Source organism: Xiphias gladius, chromosome 20 (assembly GCF_016859285.1).
Source record: "Xiphias gladius isolate SHS-SW01 ecotype Sanya breed wild chromosome 20, ASM1685928v1, whole genome shotgun sequence".
Lineage (NCBI taxonomy): Eukaryota > Metazoa > Chordata > Actinopteri > Istiophoriformes > Xiphiidae > Xiphias > Xiphias gladius.
Genome location: NC_053419.1, coordinates 14302317 through 14328046, shown reverse-complemented (window position 1 = coordinate 14328046; position 25730 = coordinate 14302317). Strand labels below are relative to the sequence as shown.

At 41.3% G+C, this 25730-nt stretch overlaps 1 protein-coding gene across 2 annotated transcripts in view; it reads left to right on the top strand.

Moving 5' to 3' along the window:
• The window catches only part of LOC120806306 (mediator of RNA polymerase II transcription subunit 13-like), a 75898-nt gene that overhangs the window by 36386 nt on the left and 13782 nt on the right, over positions 1-25730 (top strand). For both annotated transcript variants that reach the window (XM_040157321.1, XM_040157319.1), the window contains exons 3-10: positions 6938-7022; positions 11315-11398; positions 20834-20979; positions 21755-21961; positions 22931-23095; positions 23727-23880; positions 23989-24093; positions 24800-25450. In XM_040157321.1, the coding sequence (XP_040013255.1) occupies positions 6938-7022; positions 11315-11398; positions 20834-20979; positions 21755-21961; positions 22931-23095; positions 23727-23880; positions 23989-24093; positions 24800-25450 (1597 nt within the window). The remainder of the gene's footprint in view (positions 1-6937; positions 7023-11314; positions 11399-20833; positions 20980-21754; positions 21962-22930; positions 23096-23726; positions 23881-23988; positions 24094-24799; positions 25451-25730) is intronic.

Below are 25730 nucleotides of genomic sequence, written 5' to 3'. Positions count from 1 at the left end.
CATTTAATTCAAAAGCCCACAGAGTTTCCTGTTTACTGGCCTAATGAATTCTGCAAAGTGTTGGTGGTGTTGTTTAGAGGCATGGCAGACACTCTGTTGTGTTTCGTTGAGAAGAGTCGCTGAGAAATCAAGAGCATGAGAACATGTAGGCGACTGTCACATGGACACGGGGTAGAGGGTTCAGGGTGTTTGCTGTTTGATGTTCTGAAGAACAGATACTAATAAGGTGAGAAAGTGTGTTCTTCTCTTTGATTCGGTTCAAAATGTAATTCTACCGTGGAAAATTGTAACCAAAAATTGTGACCTCCCATCTCAGAACCCATTACATTTCATGCATTGTGTTCCAACAAGTATAGCTTGTATGCATCATGTATGTTAAAGCATTATATGAATAAGGCAGTGAAGACTTTGAATACTGACATGATGGAAGTGAGTATTAGAAGCGCACACATCATTATTCACAATGTAAACTGTATGGCCAATGGCCAAGGGTTATATAAATACCCAATATTTACATATTGCTGGATAAAAGGCAAAATAAGATGCCATGTCCTTATATTACTGACGTCAGATGTTAGTTGACCTCACCTGATCCTGTAACTTTCTTATTTGCGGAGGTAATCTTTCACGTCACCCAGCTTGATGCTTTTGTGACTGAAATCAGAAAAAACACGGGAGTAATAACAAACAACATTGACCTGTAGACCAGTTCCTTTTCACAATGTACCAAAGAGACAAAATGGCACGCAGTTTTTCTTTCTAGTTAGACTCCACAGTATTCCTCTACAGCCTGAAAGAGTGGGCTCAGGCAAAGAATGAACTGCTGTTACAGAGCACAAAACTCTCTGCTGTTACATAAGACAGTCATGCTGTTTCCAATTGATGCTCAAGAGATATTGACAAAGTTGAACAAATGGGATCGCTATACGTAAAAGCTACTTTGATCATTCAATCGTTCAAGAATTAGCAAGGCTAACAGACGGAGACTGTAATAAGTTCCATGGAAATGTATGTCTGATGTCAAACAAGCCTATTTTTCAACACAGATATTGGAAGCATTCATAGTCAGTTATGGTAGCAACAACTGAGTAATGAAACCTTGTTTCATCGCAGAAGATAATAATGTGAGTTGTTAAAGTTTGGATTTAGTCAACAATAAAACTTGAGATGGTGTCTAACATGGGAGAAGTCCGAAACTTGTTCAGCCAGGGTATGATGTAACTAATCGGCGTCATGGAGCACAGGTCTGCCTTGCCCTCAAACCAGGATTAGCTGTATTTGTACTAACAGGGTTTTGGAAAGGTGGTGCTAGAGGTGTCTTTCAGCATTTTAGTCTCTTAGAGGGTGACATCTCTTGAATTTTGTCTCTCTGTAACACTGCAGGTTTTCAGCTTCATTAGCACTTTATGCCAATCTATTTCCATTGTAGGAGTGGAATTGGATCATGGAACTGGCGGCAGAAAAAAAGACTTTCGCAATTAGACTCAACCAACATGAAGAATCTTTATTAAATGTAGGCTGATGACGATTGGATACCCCCAGTGTTTAGACATCTGTATTGGGGGAGTACGGAGAGAAAGCGGGTAGCGGGTAGAAATAGGTGTAAAAGACACAATGACAGGTTAACAGTGATATTTAAGAGCAGATTCCAACAATCAGTTGGCTAAAGGAATGCGGACAGAAAATTGTTAGCCAGACGTGGTGGCGTAAGAAATTAGTGAAAGACAGAAACTGTATTGAAATCTTCTTCACTAAACTTTCACTAAGGCTTCGTCTGGGGACAAATGAGGCCCCTTTGACCAAAAAGATTCAATAACAGATGAACTTAAACGTTTATGATCTACGAGGTCAGGATCTATAAAAGATCTGACATGCTCATGTTTGCCGGCCACACCTCAAACGAGAGCTGTGGGCAAATTGGAAGCAGGTTTGTCCAGTGGAAATGGAAGTAAAGTTCCTGAACAAGAAGCTCCTTAGAAAAGTTCTCCTAACATCCTGATTTCTAGCAAAGCTTCCCCCAGTGGTAAATGGACCATAGTGTTAAGGTGTTTTTGTTCCTCATCTTTCCATAATTGATCTTAGGATATACAACACCTGTTTTCTGGCCTAGCTGCATTAACTCTGGCTCAGTGCCAGGGTAATACAGCATATTATTCACAGCCAGCACAAAGAGAGTGAACTGCTGTTGTTATATACGTAAAGGCTATAAGTGGCCACTACTATTCTTTCTGTTATTCTAATGTCCGTGTGAGTGTCAAATGAGAAATTGGCTGTGTTAGAAGTTTGCTTATTATAGCCAACCAAACTACTACATATTACGTAGTTCTCGGTGGGAATTCCCCTCTTTATATTTAGAGAATGCAACTGAGTCAAGAGAGACAAAAATTCAGAAATTATCATGATAACAGTGGAGGAGGTGAATTCCTCATTTCAAATGTCACATACCACTGTCTAAATTTGCCAAGAAATAAATGAATTTAAAAACAAAAGGTTTGATGAGTAACATTTGTACTGAACTGCAGCCTTAATAATATATCTCCAGGGTTTGACAGCTTTTTTGATCAATATCAACTGACTCAACAGTTACTGTTCTGTTTTTTTCTGTTACTTACCTGTTCTGTTCTTAAAACAGTCAGCTTTTATGACCATTTAATTTTCTTGTGCGACATCTTCAGATCTCATTCAGCATCTCAGGGTGTTCATAAACCGCCAGCACTCACGTTGATTTCACTGTCTGGTGGTGTCATTAAAATCTAGTGTGAGCTTTACATGACACTAACACATTTAGTCGCTTACATCTGTAGTTTCTCCCACAGCACTTACACTACATTATACACCGGGTTATGTATGCTGCCTGTGTTGAGTGCTCAAACACATGAATGCTCAAGTGCCCCCACCCTGATATTTATTTCAATGTCTTACCATATGATCCCGTTTCAGGAAATTGTTCATGTGGAGATATTGTTAACAGTTCTCAATTCAACAAAAAAATATTTAACTCACAGGAATGAATGAGTTTGAAAATTTTGAAAATTAGTGTATATTGGAACATTTTGATATCGAAATAAGGTTCTGGTGATTATCACAATGTATATTTTGCCCATAACTCCTACTTCCGCAGACACAAACACATCGGGAGACATATCATCATCATCATTAATTTTATTTCCTGTATTCCTCTTTCTCTGTTTCCCTTTTTCTTTCTTCTTCCCTTTGTATCCATCTGTGCAGCCTTGTAATCATTCTCTCTCTGTCTTATTAGTAAAAGCACATAAGTATACTAAGGCATGTTTCCATGCACACACTCACAGACGCACACATGCACGCACGCACACGCGCACACACACACACACACACACACGCACACATGCACACAGACACAGACAGAGCAAACAACCAACGTCTGCTCAGACATGCAGCAGGGCAGCTAATTAGTAAAGTGGCACTGAGGTTTTGTGTGAAATCACACACATACACACAATGTCACATACACACACATTGCCCAGTGAGCACTCATAGCCTGCACACTGCAGAGACACCACTGGACACCAAGTCTGCTGGTGCTATTGATCCAGGACAAATGAACAAATGAAGGGGGGGGGGGTCATCGTGTGCAAGACGGAGTGTTGTCACACTTCACTCCCGCCTTCTCTCCCCCTCAGATCAATATCATCTTTGTGTTTGTTAGCACAATATCGTTGTGGTGAGTGGTCACTCCCCCTAGTGGTGTGAAACCAACACAGTCGGGGAAGGAGGTGGGAAAGGAGTTGAAAGACGGATGAGAAAAATGAAAGAAAGAAAGAGGAACACATAGAAACAGACAGGGATAGATGCAGAGGATGGGAAAGAGATTTGGAAGTACAGAGAGCGGTAGTGGCGACCCAGTTCCATCACTGCTTGTATGTGTTTGGGGTGGCACAGCAGTTAAGAGAGATCCGGCACGGGGATGGGGGAAGGAAGGTTGTGTCAAATAAACATGAGTTTGTTAGGACATTACCTCACTGTACACAATCACACACATACAGTACACACACATACCTATGCAAAGTCAGGCACAGGGCTTGCATGTGCACTTAAGGCACTTTGGGAACCACTGCTTACACACACGCATACACACGGTCATGATTCTGATCATTTTGATACCTTATGTTCCTCTAACTCTGATATGTTGATAGGTCTGATGCAAACATCCATACACACTGCACATACTCAAATACACTACATTCATTGACATCTATACACGCACTGTTTTTGGACCTTTTGAAATTCACTACAACAGATAAAATTGCTACATCAGCCCAGGACATTTTTGTCTGTGGTATTTTAGTTGAAAATGTTTTCAGTTTCAAGGATTACAATGGAAATATCAAATCAAATCAGCTTCTAAAATGTGGGGGTTGGCTGCTTTTTGCTGCCACATATGAGAGTAAAGTGAATATTTTTATGTTTTATCTTTATGTATCTTCCACTGGACTCAAACATAACTTTTAGATCTATGTTGGACAGAAAATCTTGGTGAAAATAACTTTTTAAATGGATCTGCTTCTTTTTTAAAAGATCTGGCTATTTATTAGTGAAACCCAGTAAAAACCAAAAATGATGAGCCTTCAGTTTAATCTAATTGATACCGAGGTTGATTACATCTAGTTCCTTTAAAATCTTTCAGGCATGATGCAGCTCCCTGTAGCTCAGACTGTGATGAATGATGGCTCATGATACTATAAAGCCCTATTGCACTTAGCTGTGCATTTAGTGTCTCTAGCACGCTTCTCCCTTGGGCCATCTGTGTTCCTCCTCTGATTAACAGGCAGTAAAAACTCAAAATCATGGTGGTTACTAACTGACTGTTGGTGAAATGGCAGTTTTATGGTATTTCCTCCAAGTATATGCCGCTCACATCCCTATGGGGTATCACTGTTTTAATGTATCGGATCATTGTTTCATTTCACACCCCTTTTTCTATATTTATAATGTTTGTGTGAGGCTGCGTGTGTGTGCTTGTGTGGCTGCCTGACCCTGTTTGTTCGCAAGAGTGATTTGTCACACCTTGCGTTGGTGTGGTGCAGTGAGCTGGCTCTTTGACAACTAGGATATAAACAGGAGCATCTAATGTGGATTGCGTATTTCCAGGCATCTAAGTATGTGCCGTTGCCACTGTTGGGATTTGTAAAACACATTGTACCTGCTCTTCTAGGAGCTACAAAATCATATGCAGGAATTAGGAGAGCAAATGTGGCAAAGTTTCCTTAAAGTCTTCTCAGGGGTGTGTGGTTCTGTTTTGCCATCGTTTGGATGGAAGAGTTGGGAGGATGTGAGTCAGTGACACCGTTTTGGAGTAATAGGGGTCAGGAGCCTACTGTGGAGCTGGTCATGAGGAGAGTAAATGAAGATTGGGTGTGGAGGATTGGCAGAGTGGGGGAAGAAGAAAAGTTGGGGGATTTTTAAGAGCTGGAGAGAGAGGGAGATATAGAGACAGTGAGAGCTAATGAGCTGGATTTGCTGGAGACTTGGCATTCTGCTCATGGTGCATGCTCTATCTCTCTCCTCTGTAGAAGAGCTGGCTAGAGCGAGCTTCCTGTCTGAGCCCTGAAGCAGGAGTAAATGAGGGGTGGGGGTGGGGGGTGGCTGTGGGGGGGTGGAGAGGTGTTGGAAGCAATAGAACAGAGGAAGGAGGAGAAGGAGGAGGGTGAGGGGCGGGAGGGACCAGTGTTGAAATTGAATGCCAGGGCGACATGTTCTCACCGCCAGCGTTTCCATGGTTACAGGGTAATTCTGGCGAGTAAGGAAATTTCATTCACTGTGGTATGAAGAAGAAGAAGAAGAAAAAAAAACAGAAGGGAAATATCAACAAAGCAACCATGGAGGAGCAAGGTATACACAACCAAAAAAAAAAAAAAAAAAATTTTAGAGAAGAGAAATAAGAGGAGGAGGAGATAGAAGAGGAAAGACAAAACCTCTACTGGGGTTTATGCCACCCATCCCCCAGGCGATCTGCCTCTGCCTCTGTCTCTCATTCTTTTTTTCCTTGTGTGTTTCTATGATGCTTGGTTTGTTTGCCACCACCCTATAAGCAAACACAACACCCGCCCACAATCCTCCAGTTCTTCCAGCAGCCCTGCAGGTATATGGCAAAGAACAAAGAGAAACACTGTTAACTGGCCGCTGTGTGTGTGCGCGCGTGTTCTTTCTTTTTGGGAGGAGGGCAGTGGGGGTTGGTGCCGGGGTACAGGGTCAGAGGGTTAAAGAAATCAGGAGGGTGCAGAATTGTTTCACAGCACATTTGACACACGTCAACAGGCTGGTGACATGTCAGACGCTCGGGCAAAGCGCAGCTGATTTCTTAGATTTCAACGGAGAAAGAGCGTTGAGGTAAAACTCTGTATGCATGTACAAACATGCGGACGCAAGCATGTGTGTAAGCCTGCGCACGTACAGGCACACTTTCACTCTCCAGCTAACTGGGCTTGACAACTGCATGGGGTTTGACTGTGCTGCTGCTGCAGCCAACCTGACAGCTGTACAGCCAAGCATCCTCTGCACGCGCACACACACACACACACACACACACACACACACACACACACACACACACACACACACACACACACCACACACACACAAACTCTCTCACAATCACACACACACACACACACACACACACACACACACACACACACTCACATGTGCACTCTCACACATAACTTCAAGTGTAATTTCTGATAGAATGTGCAGGTTTTCCAATCAGCAGATGCAGCAGGTTTTGACAGAGTGAGCTATAAACACATGACGCTGGATCATGTGTTATTTATTATCCTCAAGCTGGTGTGTGCAGTTGTTGTGCTGTCACAGAAAATATCATTCATTTTGTTTGTCATGATTGAGATAATAAAATATTAAGATTTATAATTTGGTCATGTCCCCCCCCCCTATTTTTCAGTGGCTGAGGAGGGACTTTGGGAGTGTGGACTGTCCTACGAGTGCAGGACTCTCCTGTTCAAGGCCATACACAACCTGCTGGAGAGGTAAAACCGTCGTCATTTTCCAGAACTACTTCATTTGCTGCAGAGTGAGGACTGCAGTCATGTGAATGACATACATAGAATATGAAAAGATGTTACATAACAAGCATAGTTACATAGTAATGTAATGTACAATGTAATACATATTTAATGAAAATTATAACTTGCAATGTAGTGACATTTATGAGTTTTGGCACCATTTTACTAGAAAGCAGAGGTGGAACATTACATAAAACAAATTTCATAAATTATGTTTTTGAAGTACAATTTTGAAGTACTTTCTATTTTATATTATTTTATACTTTGATTCTTTACATTACAGAAGGAAATTTTGTGCTTTTTACTCGATTACATTTATGTGACTGATTTAGTTACTTTACAGATTAAGATTTTACATGCAAATCATGATCAGCTTATAAAATATAATGCACCATTATATCTTATTATACTAAACGACCTAACAGAATATGAATGAAGTATGAAACAGTTCAAATTAGTTCTACTGCAACCAACTACAACATTAAAGTAGCACTTACATATTAAGGCATCAGTGATGCACTAATATATTATTATCACAGAGATGGTGGCTATTTTGCATAATGAATACTTACTTTTTGTTTAAAATAAAGTACTAAGTTAAAGTACATTTTGTTGTTAATACTTCTACACTTTTATTTAAGTGAAATTTTTAATGCAGGACTTCTACTTGTGGTGGAGTAGTTTTATAGTACTGTATTGCTACTTTTACTTAAATAAATGATTTGAATGTTTCTCCCACCAGTGGTAGAAAGTGATCTTAAAATTAGATAAAATTATGTGATCATTTTTGTTTTCGATCTATACTATGTTTTCATAGCATTAAAAGCAGTTAGAAAAAAACATGTTTTTATAAATCTAATTGAAATAAGGTGTATGAAGAATGTGCAGGTACTGTGTGGAACATAAATGAACCTTTTAAGTCTAACTGATAGACAGCTTTGGTTTTTTTCCAGGAGCTTCATCTTAATGAAATTATAACCTGGGTGCTGAATCACTTGTTCAAGTACCCAAAGCTCTCCTTTCTGAGTCAGAGCCATCTGTTAAATGAAGCAGCACATATTTGCTCTCTATTAACTTAAGCATCAGTGATCATCATAGGGGCAGGCTGAATTAACCTTCCTATTACCTTGAAGCTAACTCCTTTTATAGCTCACAATTTCAGCACAGGAAGGTTCACTTCCACTTTCTCTTTCATAAAGTACAGGTGAAATTGACCTCTGTCACAGGCTGTTTTTTATTACTGTTATCATTATTTAGAACAATAATAGATTTTAATGACAAATAAAGCAGTTATTAATATTTCAGTAATACAAACACAAAATCAGATGAATGTTAAGAAAAGTTAACAAGACTAAATTACAAAATATTATGAGAAATAATTAATGTACTGTGTACATACATCTACTGATGCCTCTGGACACATAATCAGTGATGTTCCTGTAGTCATTGGTGTTACGGGTCTTTCAACATCATACACCCTCCTCTAGGTGACCCAGTCGGGGCTGATCAGACCCCAGCTATGTCCAGATGGCTAGCTACTTACCTGACTCCATAGCGCTCCTCTTTTGAGCCACAGCCATCTTGAAGCCCTCTCTGCTGCATCGGTCGTACTGTGGATGGCTCTCTTCTTCCTCTTTCCCTCGATGCCCAAATTGCTCTTTCTAAAGAACAGCCCGTTCTTTAGACAGAGCAAATCCCCTGCAGCCAACCTCCACTGGGAGACCCTCGCTCTCCTTCCAGCCTGCTTACAGTTGCTGACCAGTCCTGCATACTTGGACAGATTCCTTTCAAAGGCCTCTTCCAAGAGATCTTCCCACGGGACTGTCAGCTCTAGCAGCACAGCTTGCTTGGTGGAGTCAGACACAAGGACAATGTCTGGTCGCAGAGTGGTGGCTGCAGTATGGTTGGGCCTGCCGTTCGAGGTCCGCCAAAAGCTGCCAGTCCCTTGCTGAGGTCAGGATGCCTGCAGATGTTCTTTTGGCGGGCTTTGGCTGCTCACCAGCTCTGACAAAGGCGATGGCCTGCTTGGAGGGTCGAGATCGCTTCGCCTGCTTACCTTCTGTGCTGATGGCTTCAGCAATGGTCTTCCAGGTCTGGTCATGCCTCCAACAGTACTGTTCCTCTCCAAGTGCCTTTGTGCAGCAGCTGAGGATGTGCTCCAGGGTTCCAAGCTTGGAGCACAGTGGGCATGCTAGTGACTCTCCTTTGCTCCATGTGTGGAGATTTGATGGGCTTGGAAGCACATCGTACACTGCCTGGATGAGAAATTGGATGCCGTTTGACTCAGCTTTCCAAAGCTCCTCCCAGGTCACTTTCCACTCGACTGCATTCTCCCATCTTGTCCGAGGTCCCTATTGCTTCATTCCCATCGCCTTGCAGGTTCTCATCTTCTGCACTGCTGCTCTCGTCTCCTCCTCAACTAGGCGGCGCCTATCCTTCCCTCTGATGGTGTTCATTTGGGGAGTTGGAAAGGATCCTAGCCCAGCTTGGCCTCGTGTGAACATGTACAATAGAAACTGTTTGGATTTTATAGGATGTTGCTGAATTTGTCAAAGCTCCAGAGACAAGGGATCCTGATGGCATTGAATTACCATATGAAAGTGTAATGCAATTTTTGATTCCAATGTGGACTTTAGAGTGCTTCAGGATAAAAGATATAAACAACATTTAGCAAAATGTACACATTAGTCAAATGACCCTGAATAATATACATAGTCAATTATGCACAGTGCCATACTACAGGATCCAATTAGATGAAAGAAAAACAGGGACAGTACTTTGCTGATAGGTTTATAAAAAGCGTGTGTTGATGCAATATTTGACAGGTACTGTGGCAAGAAAATTGGCATTTTGGTAACAAGGTGTTTCCACAATGGAGCTGAGGTGGGACGAGCAGCACACAAACACCTCAGTTAAGTGTGATAGCTTGACAGACCTGCCTATCAAGGAAACATGCTCCCCAACATACTTCTCTTCAAAGGTGCTCGAATCAGTATTTTTATATCGATATTTCAGTTTCGTTCAACTCCTTGTTTTGGCTCTAAGGCCCAAAACTTTACTGTTTTGGTTCAGTGTCATCGCTCTCATCAGCATTTTTTCTAAAAGCATGCAGCTGTTTTTATTGATCCCCACTGGTATGGGGATCAATACTGACCTTATCAATTGGTTAGGGTATTGGCCATAGTGTGACTGATCCACTTTAAATACATCTTCTTTGTTAATGTAATTATGAAATTAATTGTTTCCAAGAGAGAGGGATCGTATGTGCAGTGAGCAGCCACAGTTAGAAAAGAAAACATTCTGATAAGAATGCTCCAAAGATGGCAGAGCTAGAGGCTGAAAGCTTCGGATAGCTGGCTGGAGTCTGGCTTAGAGGAGTCCATAAAATCATTTTGTAATTCCTTGACCCAGGTCAGAGAATCTAGCAGGGAATTCTCTGGCACCTGCACACAGAGACAAGTCAAACTTCTAAAGCCGTGGAAAAGAGGTAAAGAAGTGCACAGACGGTGGAATAGCCAAATAGGGAGCATGATGACTGAACTGTTTGATATGATCAAATTTCGATCTGATGAAAGAGCAGGTTTTGGAATGCCATGTGTAAAAGTGAACACCACTTTAGGGCAGGCAGATTAGCAGAAGATTATCTTTACTTTTCCTGTGCACTTGTCATAAACTCTTGCTCAGATGCACCTGAGGGACAGTCCTTTCTGCAGTCTATGTGTAATAAGTGAAATCATAAGACACCTCTAACAGTCAGCGAGCCAAAGTTAGAGTCAGCATGATTCTGTTTTGCATTTCTTGCTTTCCAATTTAGCTCTAGATAGAAAGGATACAAGAAATGATTCAACATTGCAAGGTCGACTAAACATAAAAATACATCAAACTGTTCCTACTGATATGAGCTTTGAAATTCACAACAAGGCAAGAAAATGATATTATGGAGGCTGTCCTGTTGACAAGCAATCTGCTGTGTAATGAAATACAACACTGCCACAGGCTGTGGGCTCAAAAATCACCACTGAGTTGAGTCAAAACGTCTTTGAGCTTCACAGGAACACTACTTGTTGCATGATTCTAGTACGGAAGTGCATGACATTGTTCAGGTGTTGCTTTTAATCAGTCATCCTCCTGTATGTAACGAGAGAGAGAAGAGGTGTTACAACATTCTCTGTCTGTCTTTTTATTTGTCTAATGGATTATCCTTCTCCCCCGATTTTCTTTCCCCCCTGTCTTTTTACTTCTCTTTACTGCTGCAGATGTTTGATGGATAAAGGGTTTGTGCGGATTGGAAAGTGGTTCTTCAAGCCACACGACCTGGAAGAAAAGTCTTTGGGCAACAGGTAAGTGAACTTTCAGCACACACACGCCACTGAGATATTGTCACTGGGCCTCTTTAGCATGTTTAGTGTCTCTCTGCCCGTGAGGTTTCATGTACGTCAGACTCTGAGAAATATACACTACAGTGGTCCATGTGGGTATGACCGTGTGTGTGCATGTCAAAGTGGGACACAGCCAGGCAGTGTGAATGGCTTTCACGTGATTCAGTATTTGCAGTGTCTCCTCTCCTTGATGATCCAGCGGCTGGCTCGTGGTCTGAGACTATTAAAAACCAGGACAGTGAATGGTGGGGAGAGGTGAGAGCCGAGCTGAGTTGAGCTCTCACTGCTCTCTCCCTCTCTCTGGGTGAGGGGGGGGTGCTTGTGTGTGTGTTTGTGTCGGTGTCATGCTGTGTCACTGTGTAGGCAATGTGGGAGACAGATAGAGGGACTGAAACAGAGTAAAAAGAGGGGTGGGTGTGATGACAGTAGCTCAACTTGTTGGTTCAGCCATCATAACTCCCTCTCACAGCTCAGTCTGCCCACTTCAGCTTGTCCTCCTGGTGAGGATGCAGCATTCCCTACATCCCCTATGTAGAAAGGCTCAAATTCCAAGTATTCACGTGAACGGCTCCAAGGAAACCCCTTAGCTGTCAAATGGCTCATTTTAGAAGTCTGTTTGAATGTTGCTTAAAGGCAGCGAACATAAAAATAATCCATGTATTTATATTTATTTTGTCATTTTTGAACTGGAAAGCTGCAAATTGCATTGTCATTCAAACGGGGTGCAGATTAAGCCACGCACAGGAAGCTCTCGCTGTAGAAAGTTGCTGACACAAGTGCAGTCTGCTGTGATGTGCTGTAGCAAACTCAGTTTTAGCTTTTCAGAGCAGGTGGAAGTCCCTCAGTGAGGCACAGTGTGACATCTCGAGAGCGTGTGGCACTTGTATTGCATACTTGTAGTGCTCTGAGAAATACAGCGAGGAAGCCTGAATTTTCTGTACCTAAAAGCAGTCCCGTGTGAAAGATCCTGTGCATACAGGTAACAAATTAAGCGAAACCTGAATAAATGAGTGGAGAAACATAACGAATGCAGATGCTTTCTTACAGGGTGCATTGAATGTTTAATGAGTATGAAAAGGATGTGAGTCATATGTGAGTCATATGTTATGGCCTTAACAGTCACAAGATTTCAAACCAAATTAACAACTATAGGAGAGCCTATTAGACAGCGCTCTCCGCCACCATCATAAAAACACCAAATGAGGGCATATCTTTTACTAGAAAGGTGATCATCCCTCCAATAGAGTTCAAGGGACTTGTAAAATCCAGAACAAAACTTAAAGCCTTAATAAGATGTTGTTTTTGCCTCTATCAACCATCTGCACATGCAATATAAACTATAATAGCTTGTACAATAGCTTACAGTAAGTAAATGTGAGTGTATACATGGTTATAAAGTTTACGTCTTATAAATACTTTACACTGTACAGCAGACTTCTCACATTGTATGTCACACCCTCTCTGGCCATGCAAGGTGGCCCCAATTTCCAATCAGCATGGATATTTGTCTTTTCTTTTTGGCTTTTATTTTAGAGGTTGTGACATCTTCTATCTCTGTGGGCATTTACCAAGCACATTATCCCGTTTGACTAGTGGAAGTTGCTTATTAATTAGCCCACTGAAAAGACTGTGCCTTTACTTTTATTAGAATAAAGACAAAAAAAAATTGCAAATATGACCAAATATAACCAAGCTGATTGAAAATGAGGAGAGACGGCCATGGGAGAAGAATGATTCAAGAAAAGTATTAGAGACTGAATAACTTGTGTTTGATTGAAGTTGGAAGGTGCAAAGACACTAGTCCCTGACTGTGTGCACGTGTACATACTGAATGCATACAAACATATGTTGAGTGTAGAGGTTCTGCGCCTGAGATTACACTCAGTGTCTGAGTGTGTGCAGTGATTTACACGAGGATGTCTCTCTTGTACATCATGCGGTTCCTTATCATTTTGAGTGCTCTGTATGAATATGTTGTCAGCTGGTACGCCCCCTGCTGAGCCAATCCTGACTTGTACTGTCTGTGAATTATTGAACATCCTGGAAGGAAAGACAGAGAAGGAGAAAGAGAAACAGGGAGAAAAATTCTTGAACGCGCAGGCACCAACAAATACAATTCTTATGTAGATGGCTGCAATAGTCTTATTTTTTAGTCTAACTCTGCAGCTGTTGCACGTTTCACAGCATGTAAGTGGAGCATGACAATTTTTCTTTTCACATATCTCCACTGCTTGCTTGCAGCACACATACAAATACACATGCAGTCCTAAATACTCACACACACCATCCCTTGTTCCCAGAATAGCAGTGTTGCCCAACAATTGACAGTGTGAGACCTAAGAACCCCTGCAGTTCCCTGGCCATCAGTGTTTTCATGCCATGAGGGAACATTGCTCAGTTAGGCATACGCTGACCTCCTGCCTCAGCTGTAACCAGCTCCTTTGTCTGTTCTTCACTTCCACACTGTGCTTTCTATCCCCAACAGGGGGCGCTTCGGCGCTAATATCCATGTCATGCCCCCTTACCCGTGCCAATTCTTGCTCCTTGGCGCTGCTGCCTTTGTCAGGCTTATCTGGGGTTTATCTTGTATGTGTCCCCGGGCATGGCGAGGATTGGCACATCCAGGGGAAGACTCCCAAACCAACCTCCTCCTCTGCTCAGCCCCCCTCCACAACCCAACACTCCCGCTCTCTTTGTGTCTGAATGAGAGGAAAGCAATCTGGGTTGGTAACGGATTGCGTCAGACGCTGAGGAGGGCGAGAGAGTTACAGGGATACAGAGAGAGTGTGAGAGAAGAGGCATGAGAGAGAGGAAGAGCAAGGAGGAGTGAGCTCAGTGTGTGTGGTAGCGAGGTGGGGATCAGAGAAGGTGGGGGGTCATAAATTAATCATTACTATAGAGGGCTGAATGGATGTATTAGAGTCTGTCTCTCTCATTAGTTCAGTCAATTCTATGCATGCCAAGTAAAGTACACAGTATATTTGTTAATCTACTGTAGGTGCTCTCATCTGCATTCATGGCCGTATTGCATAAATAATGTTCATATTTTACAGTGTCACACTGATGTCCTCCGGTTCTTAACCGTGAAACAAAAACAAGTTGCACTGCCTTTTTATACTACTTTAAAATCTCAGAAATCCTTACCTGACCTGACAGAACAGCTTTTTAAATACACTGCAAGTTCTCTCCCCTCGCCTCGCCTCCCGTCCCCTCCTCTCCTCTCCTCTCCTCTCTTCTCCTCTCCTCAGGGACCAGTGACATTGAGATATTAGCCATCTCCAAGGCAACAGACATTTGGTGTAAGGCCATATAAACAAGGTCAAAGAATCTCCAGAAATAAAAACAACAAAAAATATGAAAAGCATTCCCTCTTTTCTCTCCCCCCCTGTTCCTCCATCCCCCGTATTAGACCCGTGTGATAAATTTACCAAACCCGAAGAGTGTTTGTATATTTTTATTTGTTTTCACAATTAAAATGTCATGTTAAGATGGCATGTCCTCTCTAGTATGAAAATATCTTAAATTCATCCATGTTTAATCATAAACATTAGACAGAAAATAATTAAAAACAATAATGAGCAAGTAAGAAACAAAAAATGTATATAATTTTAAAAAATTCCCAAAGACCTAATTTTGCTCAAGTCTTTTTTTAAAATCTTTATCATGAAATATATATACATATATAATCAAATTAGTATTTTTATGTGCAAATGTAAAATAGCCATTTGGTGAATGGTGTAAGATCCCACCCATCTTGGGTATAAAGATTTTCTATTCATTAATTCAGGGGCCACCTGATTATTTAACTGGTTATAAAAGTGATTGACAAGAAAAATGTCCCCTTGAGTGGCAGATTGATCGATGGATACTTGCACACTAACTGGCAGACCAGATGGAGAAGGTTAATTGAGTTACTGACTAAGTGAATGGGGGACTGGTGGACTGAATGAAATACTTTGTGATTGCCTTGAAGACCAGATGTGAAAAACACTTTATTTAAGGTTAAAGGGTTTGGATTTAGAACTTAAGGGGTTTAGAAAGACTGTTTGTTATTGAGTTGGATATTAAATTCTTAATGCGTTTTTATTATTTTCAATGTTGTTTCTCGAGCACTTCAGAGAAGACATCCCATTCATTGTTCCTCTTACTTCTTATTATTCTTCTTACCGGACTTTTTTTAGGGACTCAGTTACATCTGCATAATTAAAACTTGAGGTTGTTGAGCTCATTTATCTATCATGGAAGTCAATGGAAAGAAACTCAAACCTACTACTTTCAGAACACCTTCTACTTCTACGTACCGTCAACTAGAAACTTTATTTAAACTTTAAGCTTTATCTCTTTTTTGTGTCACTTTTTAAAGTCCTTTTGTTTGTGGTCACTTATATTTAATACCCCTCATCAGACTATGGCCATTGAGTCATTCAGCTGGTCTAAAACCTTATGGCATGGGACAGGGAAGAACACATTAAATCTGGGTGTGGATCTGGTTAAAGGGCCGGATCGAGGATTTTCCTACATTTGCCTCAATATTTGGCCATTGCGGAGGTATGCGCTCTACTGAGTGCCATTGTAGTTGACCGCATACACTTTGAGCCATAAAAACCTATGGCTACAGGGAAATGAGATAAAAGATAAAAATTCAGGACAGCCACCCTTTCATTCAAAAGTGCCCTTGTTAAATATTTGGTTTACTGAAATATTTGCACCTTCTCCTTTGAAACATTTTGTTCTACATGTGGAATGAGCCTCCCTAGAGACAAAGAGCAGAGAACACGTGATTCGCTATCCCCCGGATTTCACATATTACCAGTTACAAACACTGAGTGTGAGCTGGAGAGAGAGAGAGTGAGTGAGTATGAAGAGAAACAACACACAAATCAATAGAGAGGATGGCGATACATCACATCAACAGCCTACCAACAGATCCTTTTCCTCTTTTTTTAATTAGGACCACAGATATGAAGGTAAAACTCTGTGGTAGAACACATTGATTCTCTTACTGAGTTTAGCGACTTAGGCTTCTCCTCTTGGCAGCATTTGTGTGGGAATATCCCAGTGACAAAGTATTCGTAGTTATTCTCTTCTATTTCTTGGGTCTAACAATAAAATCTAATTTCAACTGCAGTAGACAGATATTTTTCTGTGCTTCTTACACCCATAGAAAGGGCAATGAGTGTGAAAGGTTTGTGTCCTTGAGCATGGCACCTTTTCATTGTAAATCCATATAAATAGTTGGGTCAGTGTTTGAGCACGAACATTTTGATAGCAATGCTGGCTAAAGCCACCCACTGGGGGCCTTTGAATAATACATCAAGTTGACTGCATCCCCCTTATGCTCGTGTTAATAGCGGTGTGTGGCTGCGTGTTATGCGTGCACGCTGAAGCATATGCACACACCTGCATAAGCCTGAGTGTATTATGCATCTTTGGTAAGATTTGTTTGTATGGAATAAACTTACTGTGCCAGTGCACTGGAAGGACTTTTGGAGCATGTGTATACATGCTGCTCACAAGAGCTTACGAGAGGATAAACATCCTCTACATCCGTCCACATACACCAGAGCAGTGTCAACATTCTTGTGTTTCCAAGAGATGCGTTCAGATTGTGTAGGAAGAGTTACTCAGATAGAAGGATGAAGATAACTCATAATGGTACTGCTGTGGTGGCAGACAGAGAATTTAAGGTGCAAATTAAGCAGATTAATCCCCCTGATCTGAGAGAATCTAAGAAAATGCTATCATGCCTGCTTAGTGCATACAGTATGACTGTAGTTAATGATTTCTAAACAGTTATCAGATCATGGGCTTTAGATGCCTATGACAGTGGAAACAGAAGCTTTGTGTGTCTTACACACAGTTGTTTTACTCTTTAATCTTATCCATCTTTTTTAATCTTATCTTGCTTTCCTACTGGGTTAGACATTGCAGAGCAGCCTGACAACCAAGATAACCATTGTTATTTAGTGTGTGACACATGCATGTGTGTCAAGTCCGTGGTGCATGTCGGACATTAACCAGCTCCTCTGCTGGCTGGCCGGCTGTTCGCATTGTGGTGGGGCTAAAGGACACATGTTGTCACATGAACCTTAAACGCAGTCCATTTTTACTTCTTTTCGTGGCATTCAGACATGCACAAGTGTTCGCATGTTATTATGGTAACTGTGGGTTTACGTGCATGCATTGTGTCTCCCTCTACATGCATACAGTCGCATGCATACGGTATCAGCACAGTTACTCCCATATGATACCCTAAATTTAACTGAATTCGTGCTGTTGACTGCGTCATATAAGCGTAGGCACGTACCGAACATATGAAGCCAAATGAAACTCACACACTCCCGCACACACAAGGAAAGCATGTGATCTATCTGTGTGTTCTCCGTCTCTACATTCCCTGATTGATTTCACCATAAAATTGTGCTCAGTAGCCACCCATTAAAACTCTGATCTCATCGATATGTGTGCAGCAATTGCAGTGCGTGGCACTGAATTATTCACCTCTTCCTCTTTTACTCACACTCGTTTTGCTCTCCTCATTTTATACTGTATCTTTCTTTCCATGTCCTCCTAATTTCCTCTCTGTCATTCTATAATCCCTTTTCATCTCAGTCTTATTCCAGCATTCCCTTCATTTTTCTACCTCTAGCGCTCACTCTGTTTCCATTGCTGTCTTTCCTTCTACTCTCTTCTTCCTTTTTTCCTCCTCTCACTCTCACTTCTTTTTCTCACCCACCCCCCACTCTCCCCTTCCTTCTCTCCTCTCCTCTCTCTGTCTCTCAACAGGACTGTCAGCCCTGAGGCGAGTCTCAGCCATCACTCCTCTTCATTTATTAATACCTGTACTCGTACAGCCCAGCACACACAGATGCCTCGCATCTCTGTCTGCTGTTCTCACACACATACATACACAAACATGCTTGCCGACTGCACAAATGTCCCGGGGGATGCAAGAAGCCCAGTTCTTCCACACACTCACACCCGCTTACTGTGCAGGAATATACCCTTTGTAAAAGGACAGGGAGCATCAATCTCCCAGCTGCGTCAGCCTGCAGTTTGATGCTCTTTTTGTAGCTCTGCTTTTCCCTGACTCATATGCTTTATTGCAGCCATAATAGATCTGAAGTCATAATTGTTGAACATTAGTTATTGGTTAGACTGATTGCTTGTGCAGTTTATCAAATGTAATTGTTTACCCAACTAAACTTTCCCTCTCTACAGAAATCCTTTTAATCAGTGCCCTATGTTGGACTTTGCTTTGTAACATGTGTATATATATATATATATTTACATATGTATGTATATATATATATATATATATATATAATATAATATAATATATAATATATATATATATATACCAAGGTAAACAATTTTTTATCAGCACAAAGTCAGCTGAAATAGTGAGGGATCAAGCCCCTAATTCTGTTGAATCACTGCCTGATTTTAAAGCAGGGAAAGAGAGATAAACATACAAAGACAGTAGAGATTTCCAACAGTGATTCCCTGTTATTTGGCAGGGCTGTGGTTTTATGAGGGGTCATAAGGGTATAGTGTTTTTGTAGACGCAACAGTCCCGTCATACAATACACACACATCTCATAAAAATCTATAATAACAATATAAACAGAATTATCAACATGAGGGGGAAATAAATTCTAATGGATGCTTCATTTCACAGCCTTATGTAATCTGTGCTGGGCTGTTAGGACTTTAAGAGCAGGCAGAGGTGAAAGTGTAACATAGTGAAATACAGAAAATCAAACAGTCAGTCAAACAGTTAGCCAATTGAAACTACAAAAAAAACGTCACTGAAGTTGCATTTATCCATGTAGGTTTGTCTTTACACGCATAAGATGATTGAAGGATTTTGCAATTGAGATCCTAAAGAACCCTGAATGTGAATTATGGTGCTTGTGCATATGTGTATGGCAGCTAGTTGGACTGGTCGCTCTTGACTTGCAGCCGTTCCCCTGAGCTTCCCTATGCAGCTATATATAGCTCTTCTTATGGTGTAATGATGCTCAGAGGACAAGGTTGGAATGCAGTGACATTGAAGGCATTTAGATTCATGTTGAGAGATGTGAATTGTGGAGATGATGGACTAGTGCTTTATGTGTGTGTGTGTGCGTGTGTGCGTGCGTGTGTGTGTGTGTGTGTGTGCACGCATGTGCCCTTAGGTGTGAAGGTGATGTGCTCGTGTGCCTGTTTGTTGCAGGCTTGTGCGTGCATATGTACAGTATGTGCTTTAGCTCTGCTCTTCTTCCTGTGATTGTGCAGACCTGTGTTCAAACCACCTGCTGTTGTGAAGGTATGTTTTTTTTTTTTTTTTTTCTCTGGGAGCATCAGGGATGTTTATGAAGCAGAGAAATTGGCCTCTTCTCTGTTTGGGTGCACTCAGTGCCACCTGGAGGCTGTCATGGTTAACGGCACAAGATATTTGGCTCTCTTGTGACTGTGTTTAGTTCTGCCCATGAGTGACTGTGGAACTGGCCATTTTATTGAATTTGATGATCCATTACGGCTCAAATGGAGGTCCAGCTCCCTCAGGGCAAAGGAGATATTATATAGGCAGCAGGGTAATCACAAGGAGATTACAGTACCTGCTGACTTTATTGTCAGTCTGATATATATCAACCAAGGTGGTAAGGAGTTTTATAGATTAAAAATATACATCAGTGAAGCCGTCTTGGTAGTTAATGGTGTCCAGCCCGCCCACTGGTATATAGATCGCAACAAGACCCCAACAATTAATCCTCCTGATTTAAAAAAAAAAAAGAGCAATGCATAATGAACTATGCCTGGGCTGTGTAATAAGAAGAGCGCTGCATATGTAAACATGTAGTCCCCGCAATCAGTCATGAGCAAATGAGGATTTATACCTGCAATAAGGAGCCAATGTGGGAAACGATTTAAATGGTCAGTGTAGGTAGAGATCTGCAAGGCTTTTAATAAGACACATTCTGAGTATGTTCTCTAAATTGCTATTTGGAGAAAAGCACTCATCATCTGTCATGCTGCTGCCTGAAAGACTGGCATTTTCATGTTGTAGATTTGTTTTTCAATAGATGTGATTAATGACTTTATTTAATATGAAGTCTCAGTTTAATTACTGTATGTTAGCAATTGTGTAGGTTAATTCAAATGCGATAAAAGGGACACAGGGAGCAGTGTCTGTTTTACAGTGCAAACTCATGTTGCCATTTAATTTGTTTTAATGTTGTGCGCAAGCTGAATCTCAGAGGGGATCTGTTCACATCTTTCTATGATCAGCTCACAGTACAAACACAGGAGATACACACCACAGTACAGGGTTTCAGTACAGACAGAAACCCTGTACTGTTTCTGTCTATCTGCGGTCTCGTGATTTAAAACTTTTCTATCTTCTGTCCCCAGTGAACACCTATCATGTTCCTTCTCCTTCTTCCTCCACGGGGAGAGCAACGTGTGCACAAGCGTGGAGATCGCCCAGCACCAGCCTGCATACCACATCACAGAACACCACATGCGTCTTGCACAGACCTCCATCACACCAGTGCAAGGTAATACCACAAACCCAAGGTTTTTCTTCTATGGTTTATCTACACACAACAAAATAAAAATGATGTTCAGTGAGAATACACTACAATGAAGTACAACCAGAAATATGTTACACAACTGGTGAACGTGTATAATACAAGTGTGTCGTATTGTAAAAAACATGATGTGCAGTTATCGAATAGGCAGCAGCGGAGGGTGTATTGAGATCATTTACTGCAATAAAAGTAGCACTACCAAATTATATAAATACTCCATTACAAGTACTGTAACTTTTGTGTTGTTTAAACTATAACAATGCATCATATCTTATAAGCTCGTATGTTTAGTATTAGAATTTTTTTTCTGCAAAATGACTGTTGGCTGTAGCTGTTAGATAAATATAATGTGTAAATTAAAAGTGCAATATTTCCCTCTGAACTGTGGGGAATAGAAGTGTAAAATAGCATGGAAAATGAGTGAGTGCAAGTACCTCTAAACTGTACTTGAGTAAATGTACTTAGTTATAACCCAATGCTAAAACTCAGTAAAAGAAGAATATCTCATACGTTAAATAGTCTAAAACAGAAATACTCCAAATCAAATGATTAAATAAAATGAGGTTATTATAGGCAAAGTTAAGAAAAACTTTGGAAAACTCACAGTATTTACCTTTCAGCTAAATACAGCTCCTCAGTGTGTGTCTTTGCTGTGCAACATAATAAAGTACAGTAAATTTAATTAAATGATATCATGTTACAGTATGCTCTACACCTTCCAATCTGTTTTATCTGTCTGCAGTGATCCTGAGTCCATATGGTCTGAGCGGCACCCTAACAGGTCAGGCCTACAAGATGAGTGACCCAGCGGTACGGAAGCTGATGGAGGACTGGAGCTACTTCTACCCTATGGTACTCCAGCAGAAAGAGGGAAGTGGAGAGAAGGAAAAAGAAGAAGCAAGCCAGGCCTATGATCGAAACTGTCACGTGGCAGTGGAGGTCATTGTAGGTATGGAACAACTGAATGTGTTTGTTGGGTTAGAAACAGTGTGGAAGGTGAAAAATGCATCTTCACTAGCGGAATTTACTGCTTTATGGACTTTTTTTTAAATCCCATCCTATATTAAGATATGTTTTGTATATTATATAATCGCAGAGCAGTACATCATAAAGAATGCTTGAGATCTCCTCAGCAAGAGAAGAGCAATAAAAAAACACTAGACCTCTGTGATGTTGCTCTGCTGCAGCAAAAAGCAAGAGATCGACATCACACTGATTACCCTCGGCCTCCATGTAAACTCCCAGGCAGTTTGAGCTGAGGTATTAGTGGATGGGGTGCTACTGAAGTGCACTTTCGCTGCAATCCTCACAGTCTTTTAGCACATCTCAGAGTTGAAAAGAGGAAATGACTTGAAGGGAGGAGAGGAGAGAGGAGGAAAGATAGGGATAGGGAAGTCGTGGTGAAAGCCACATGGAGTTACTGTAACAGCTTTGTCTAATCAGTCAGAATCAAAACTCCCATGGATACCAATGGCTTTTTATATCTAAAGAGGAAAGCCTGTAGAGTCTTTGCTGCCTGAAATTAAAGTCAAGACATGAGTGTAAAAGGATTTAAGATGGTTTGTTTTATATGAGCAGTGAGAAAAAAAGTGTGTGATTACATCAATGGATAAAGAGCGAGTGCATTGCACATACTATATAGCTACTGTACTTGCCACCAATTAACGAGAATGTCCGGGACATATTAATTGTTCTTCAGCGAAATATTATATAGAGGTTGGTGGGGATGATGTTATCTTTAAGCACAATAATTCTTATGTGGGTGTTGCATAATAAAAAATTAACTAGCAATTGTTTTAACTGACTCCCATAAGGTATCCTTTTTTGACAGTTTCAATAAACCTTGCACTAAAAAATGAGCAGCAGCCATCCTCTTGTTTCATAACCGTAAATAAAGCCCTTCTTTTTATCTTCCTAGGTGGAGTGAGGATGACCTACCCAGCTGCTTTTGTGCTGATTGCCCAGGGGGACCTACCAGTGGAGCAGCCTCCACCTGTTCCTGCAGCTCAGGGCCTCAACAGGGAGCTAAACCACTGCAGCGTGCCGCTCACACCGCCAACGTCACCAGAGCAGCCCTGCTCAGGTAAGAGATATCCCCTCTGACACCTTCCTGCATGCACACATAGGACATTAGATGCCACATTTATACATACATGTTGACATGTTGAAGCATCGCAGAATCTGAAATGCATTGATTAAACCATTTAACAGATAATTTATCAATACCATTTTTTACTCAATAGTAAGCTATTTTGGAACAATTGATGTTTGACAAATAATTGCAGGTAAAGAGTCCTTATCCTCAAGAAATTCTAAATACTGACCAATGAAATTATAAATATATAGGTCATGAATTTATTCCTCTGTAAAAGGATTATTTTGTATAGTATTATTTTTTACTTATTCCTCTCTGTAAACATACTATCAATCACTAATGTCATCAACAGAATGCAAACACAACTTTTGTAAAATAGCACAAATTTATTTGATCAATTTTAGTAACACTTGTCAGTTGACTTAAGTCTTAAGTTCTGCTTGAACTTGCAGCAATAATGTACATGTCCATAAACAAACCTAAAGATGGTGCTTGGTGTTTGGTGGAGATGAAAAATGGAATAAAAGTCATGGTTGAGGTTCGTCAAATCTAATTGTCCTCGCTAAATCCTGTGCTCAGCCCTAGATTATGACATCTGTTCCTCCTTCCATCTTTTCAGCGGACAGTGGCTTTGTGACCTCCGTCTCCAGTGTTCCCACACCAGACAGCGGCATGGGGGTCACTAACATCAGCCCAAAGCATTCTGGGAAGAAGCTTACTTGTCAGGTGGTCCATCAGGCCTGGAGGGAATGCTATCTCAACCAGCCTCATGTGTAAGTTGAACCATTGCTGACTTTGTTTCCTCTGTTTGGTGTGATTAGAATTGAAGTGCAGTGAAACACTTGAGCTGGTGCCCTCATGGATCTGTTTATTCCCTGCAGACTGAATCTGCCATCTGACGTGACGCCTAAGAAGGAAGTGCCAAATGGAGTTACCACATGGGACTTCAACGATCTGGGAGCCAGAGCGCCCTGCAGCTGCTCCAGGTACCACAGAGCTGTAGCCAAGCTGTTCAATATCCGTGTTATACTTGTATATGTGCATTTTCTGAGCCTTGTTTTCATGTTTATCACAAAAGAAGTATTTAGATTAAAATAATTGTAGAGACTGGATGCCCCAATTGAGACTTGGTTCAGGGAATGTTTAAATTTAAGTCAACATAAAATACAGTCTTCAAAAAAATCTCCATGCCAAGATTCATCTCATTTTTGATAGCCATATAACTGATACAGTTTTAAAGTCCTACAGCTTTTATGAGCATGTTGCTCAAATTTCAGATCACAGATTAAATAAAATTAAATAAAGATTAAATAAGATTAAATAAAATGAAAGAGTATTACTGCTCAGCAGAAAAATCTTTTGTTTTGAAAAAAATACATGACAGCTGCATGAAAAGCCATTAGCTAGCTGACTTGGGGTAAGAAAAATAAATTCAACCTAGTAGTTTTTGAAACTTTAAAAAAGTTTAAGTTGAGGATTTGGCAACTCAAGGAATCAGCAACAACTCTGTCATAATTGTAATAGCTATATTTTTGTTTCTTAGGGACAATAATAATGAAAACAAAGTTAATGAAAATTACACAGTTGTTACAAATAATATATTAGCTTAAAACGGATTCTTTATATTGTTTTTTATTGTTATCTAGAGTACAGGCTTTTTTCTAAACTTTGTTTTGCTTGACTTTGTTACAGGTTGAGGCAACAAAAACTGAATCTGACCGCCACATCCACTGCCAACACCCAGACTAGTGCCAACCCCGCTCAGTCCTCTGGCCCGTCATTATACCCTCCCTCCCTGCCCAAACACAAGACCAGTGACAAGACAGAAAAGGCTGACAAACAGTCCAAGAGGCCAGCCATGGTCCCCTTCCACCACCGTCTATCTGTCACACAGGAAACCCCTCTGGAACAGGACTCACCAGGAGGGCCCCAGCTGAGCGGTCTTGTGGCGCTGGAGCCACCCATGGAGCCTCTGGCTGCTCTGCCAAGTTGCAAGTATCCCAAGCCACTCTCCAGGAAAGCCCCTGAGTCCCTTCTCCATTCGCCGATGTCCCCACTTCCGCCCACACTCAGCCCACACCCCCGGGTGCAGGACCCAGAGGTTCTGGATGGGCCTGTGGATATGCCTGTCTGTCCAGATGGAGCCTCAGGTTTAGGGGTGATTACCAGTGAGACAGCTGTGTACGCAGCTCTGCGGAGGCAGAGGGAGAATGGGGCCGGCTGGTGGAGAGGCTTCAGGACTCCCAGAACTGATAAGACTGACTTCAGACCCCCTGAACTTCCCACTGATAAATTAGAGGAAGTGAAGACAGAGACAGTCACTGAAGGAGCTCCGCTAAAGAGGTAGGAGAGAGACACAATAGCAGGGTTTTGCAAAATGTTTGGTGCATTTGGGAGAGGAACAACAAGGAGTTGACTAGCAAAGAATATAGATAGAGATTCTAGGCTTCTGGAAACATTGGGCAGTGCTACCTGAGCCAGAATCATACTAAACACAAAACATCAGCAATAGAAAATTGGGGGATTTGCGAGGATTTGCCCGTTTATCATGTAGAACTGGAACTACTACGTACCGTATGACACATCCAATGAGAATGTCAGTTATTCTGGAAATAGGAGATTA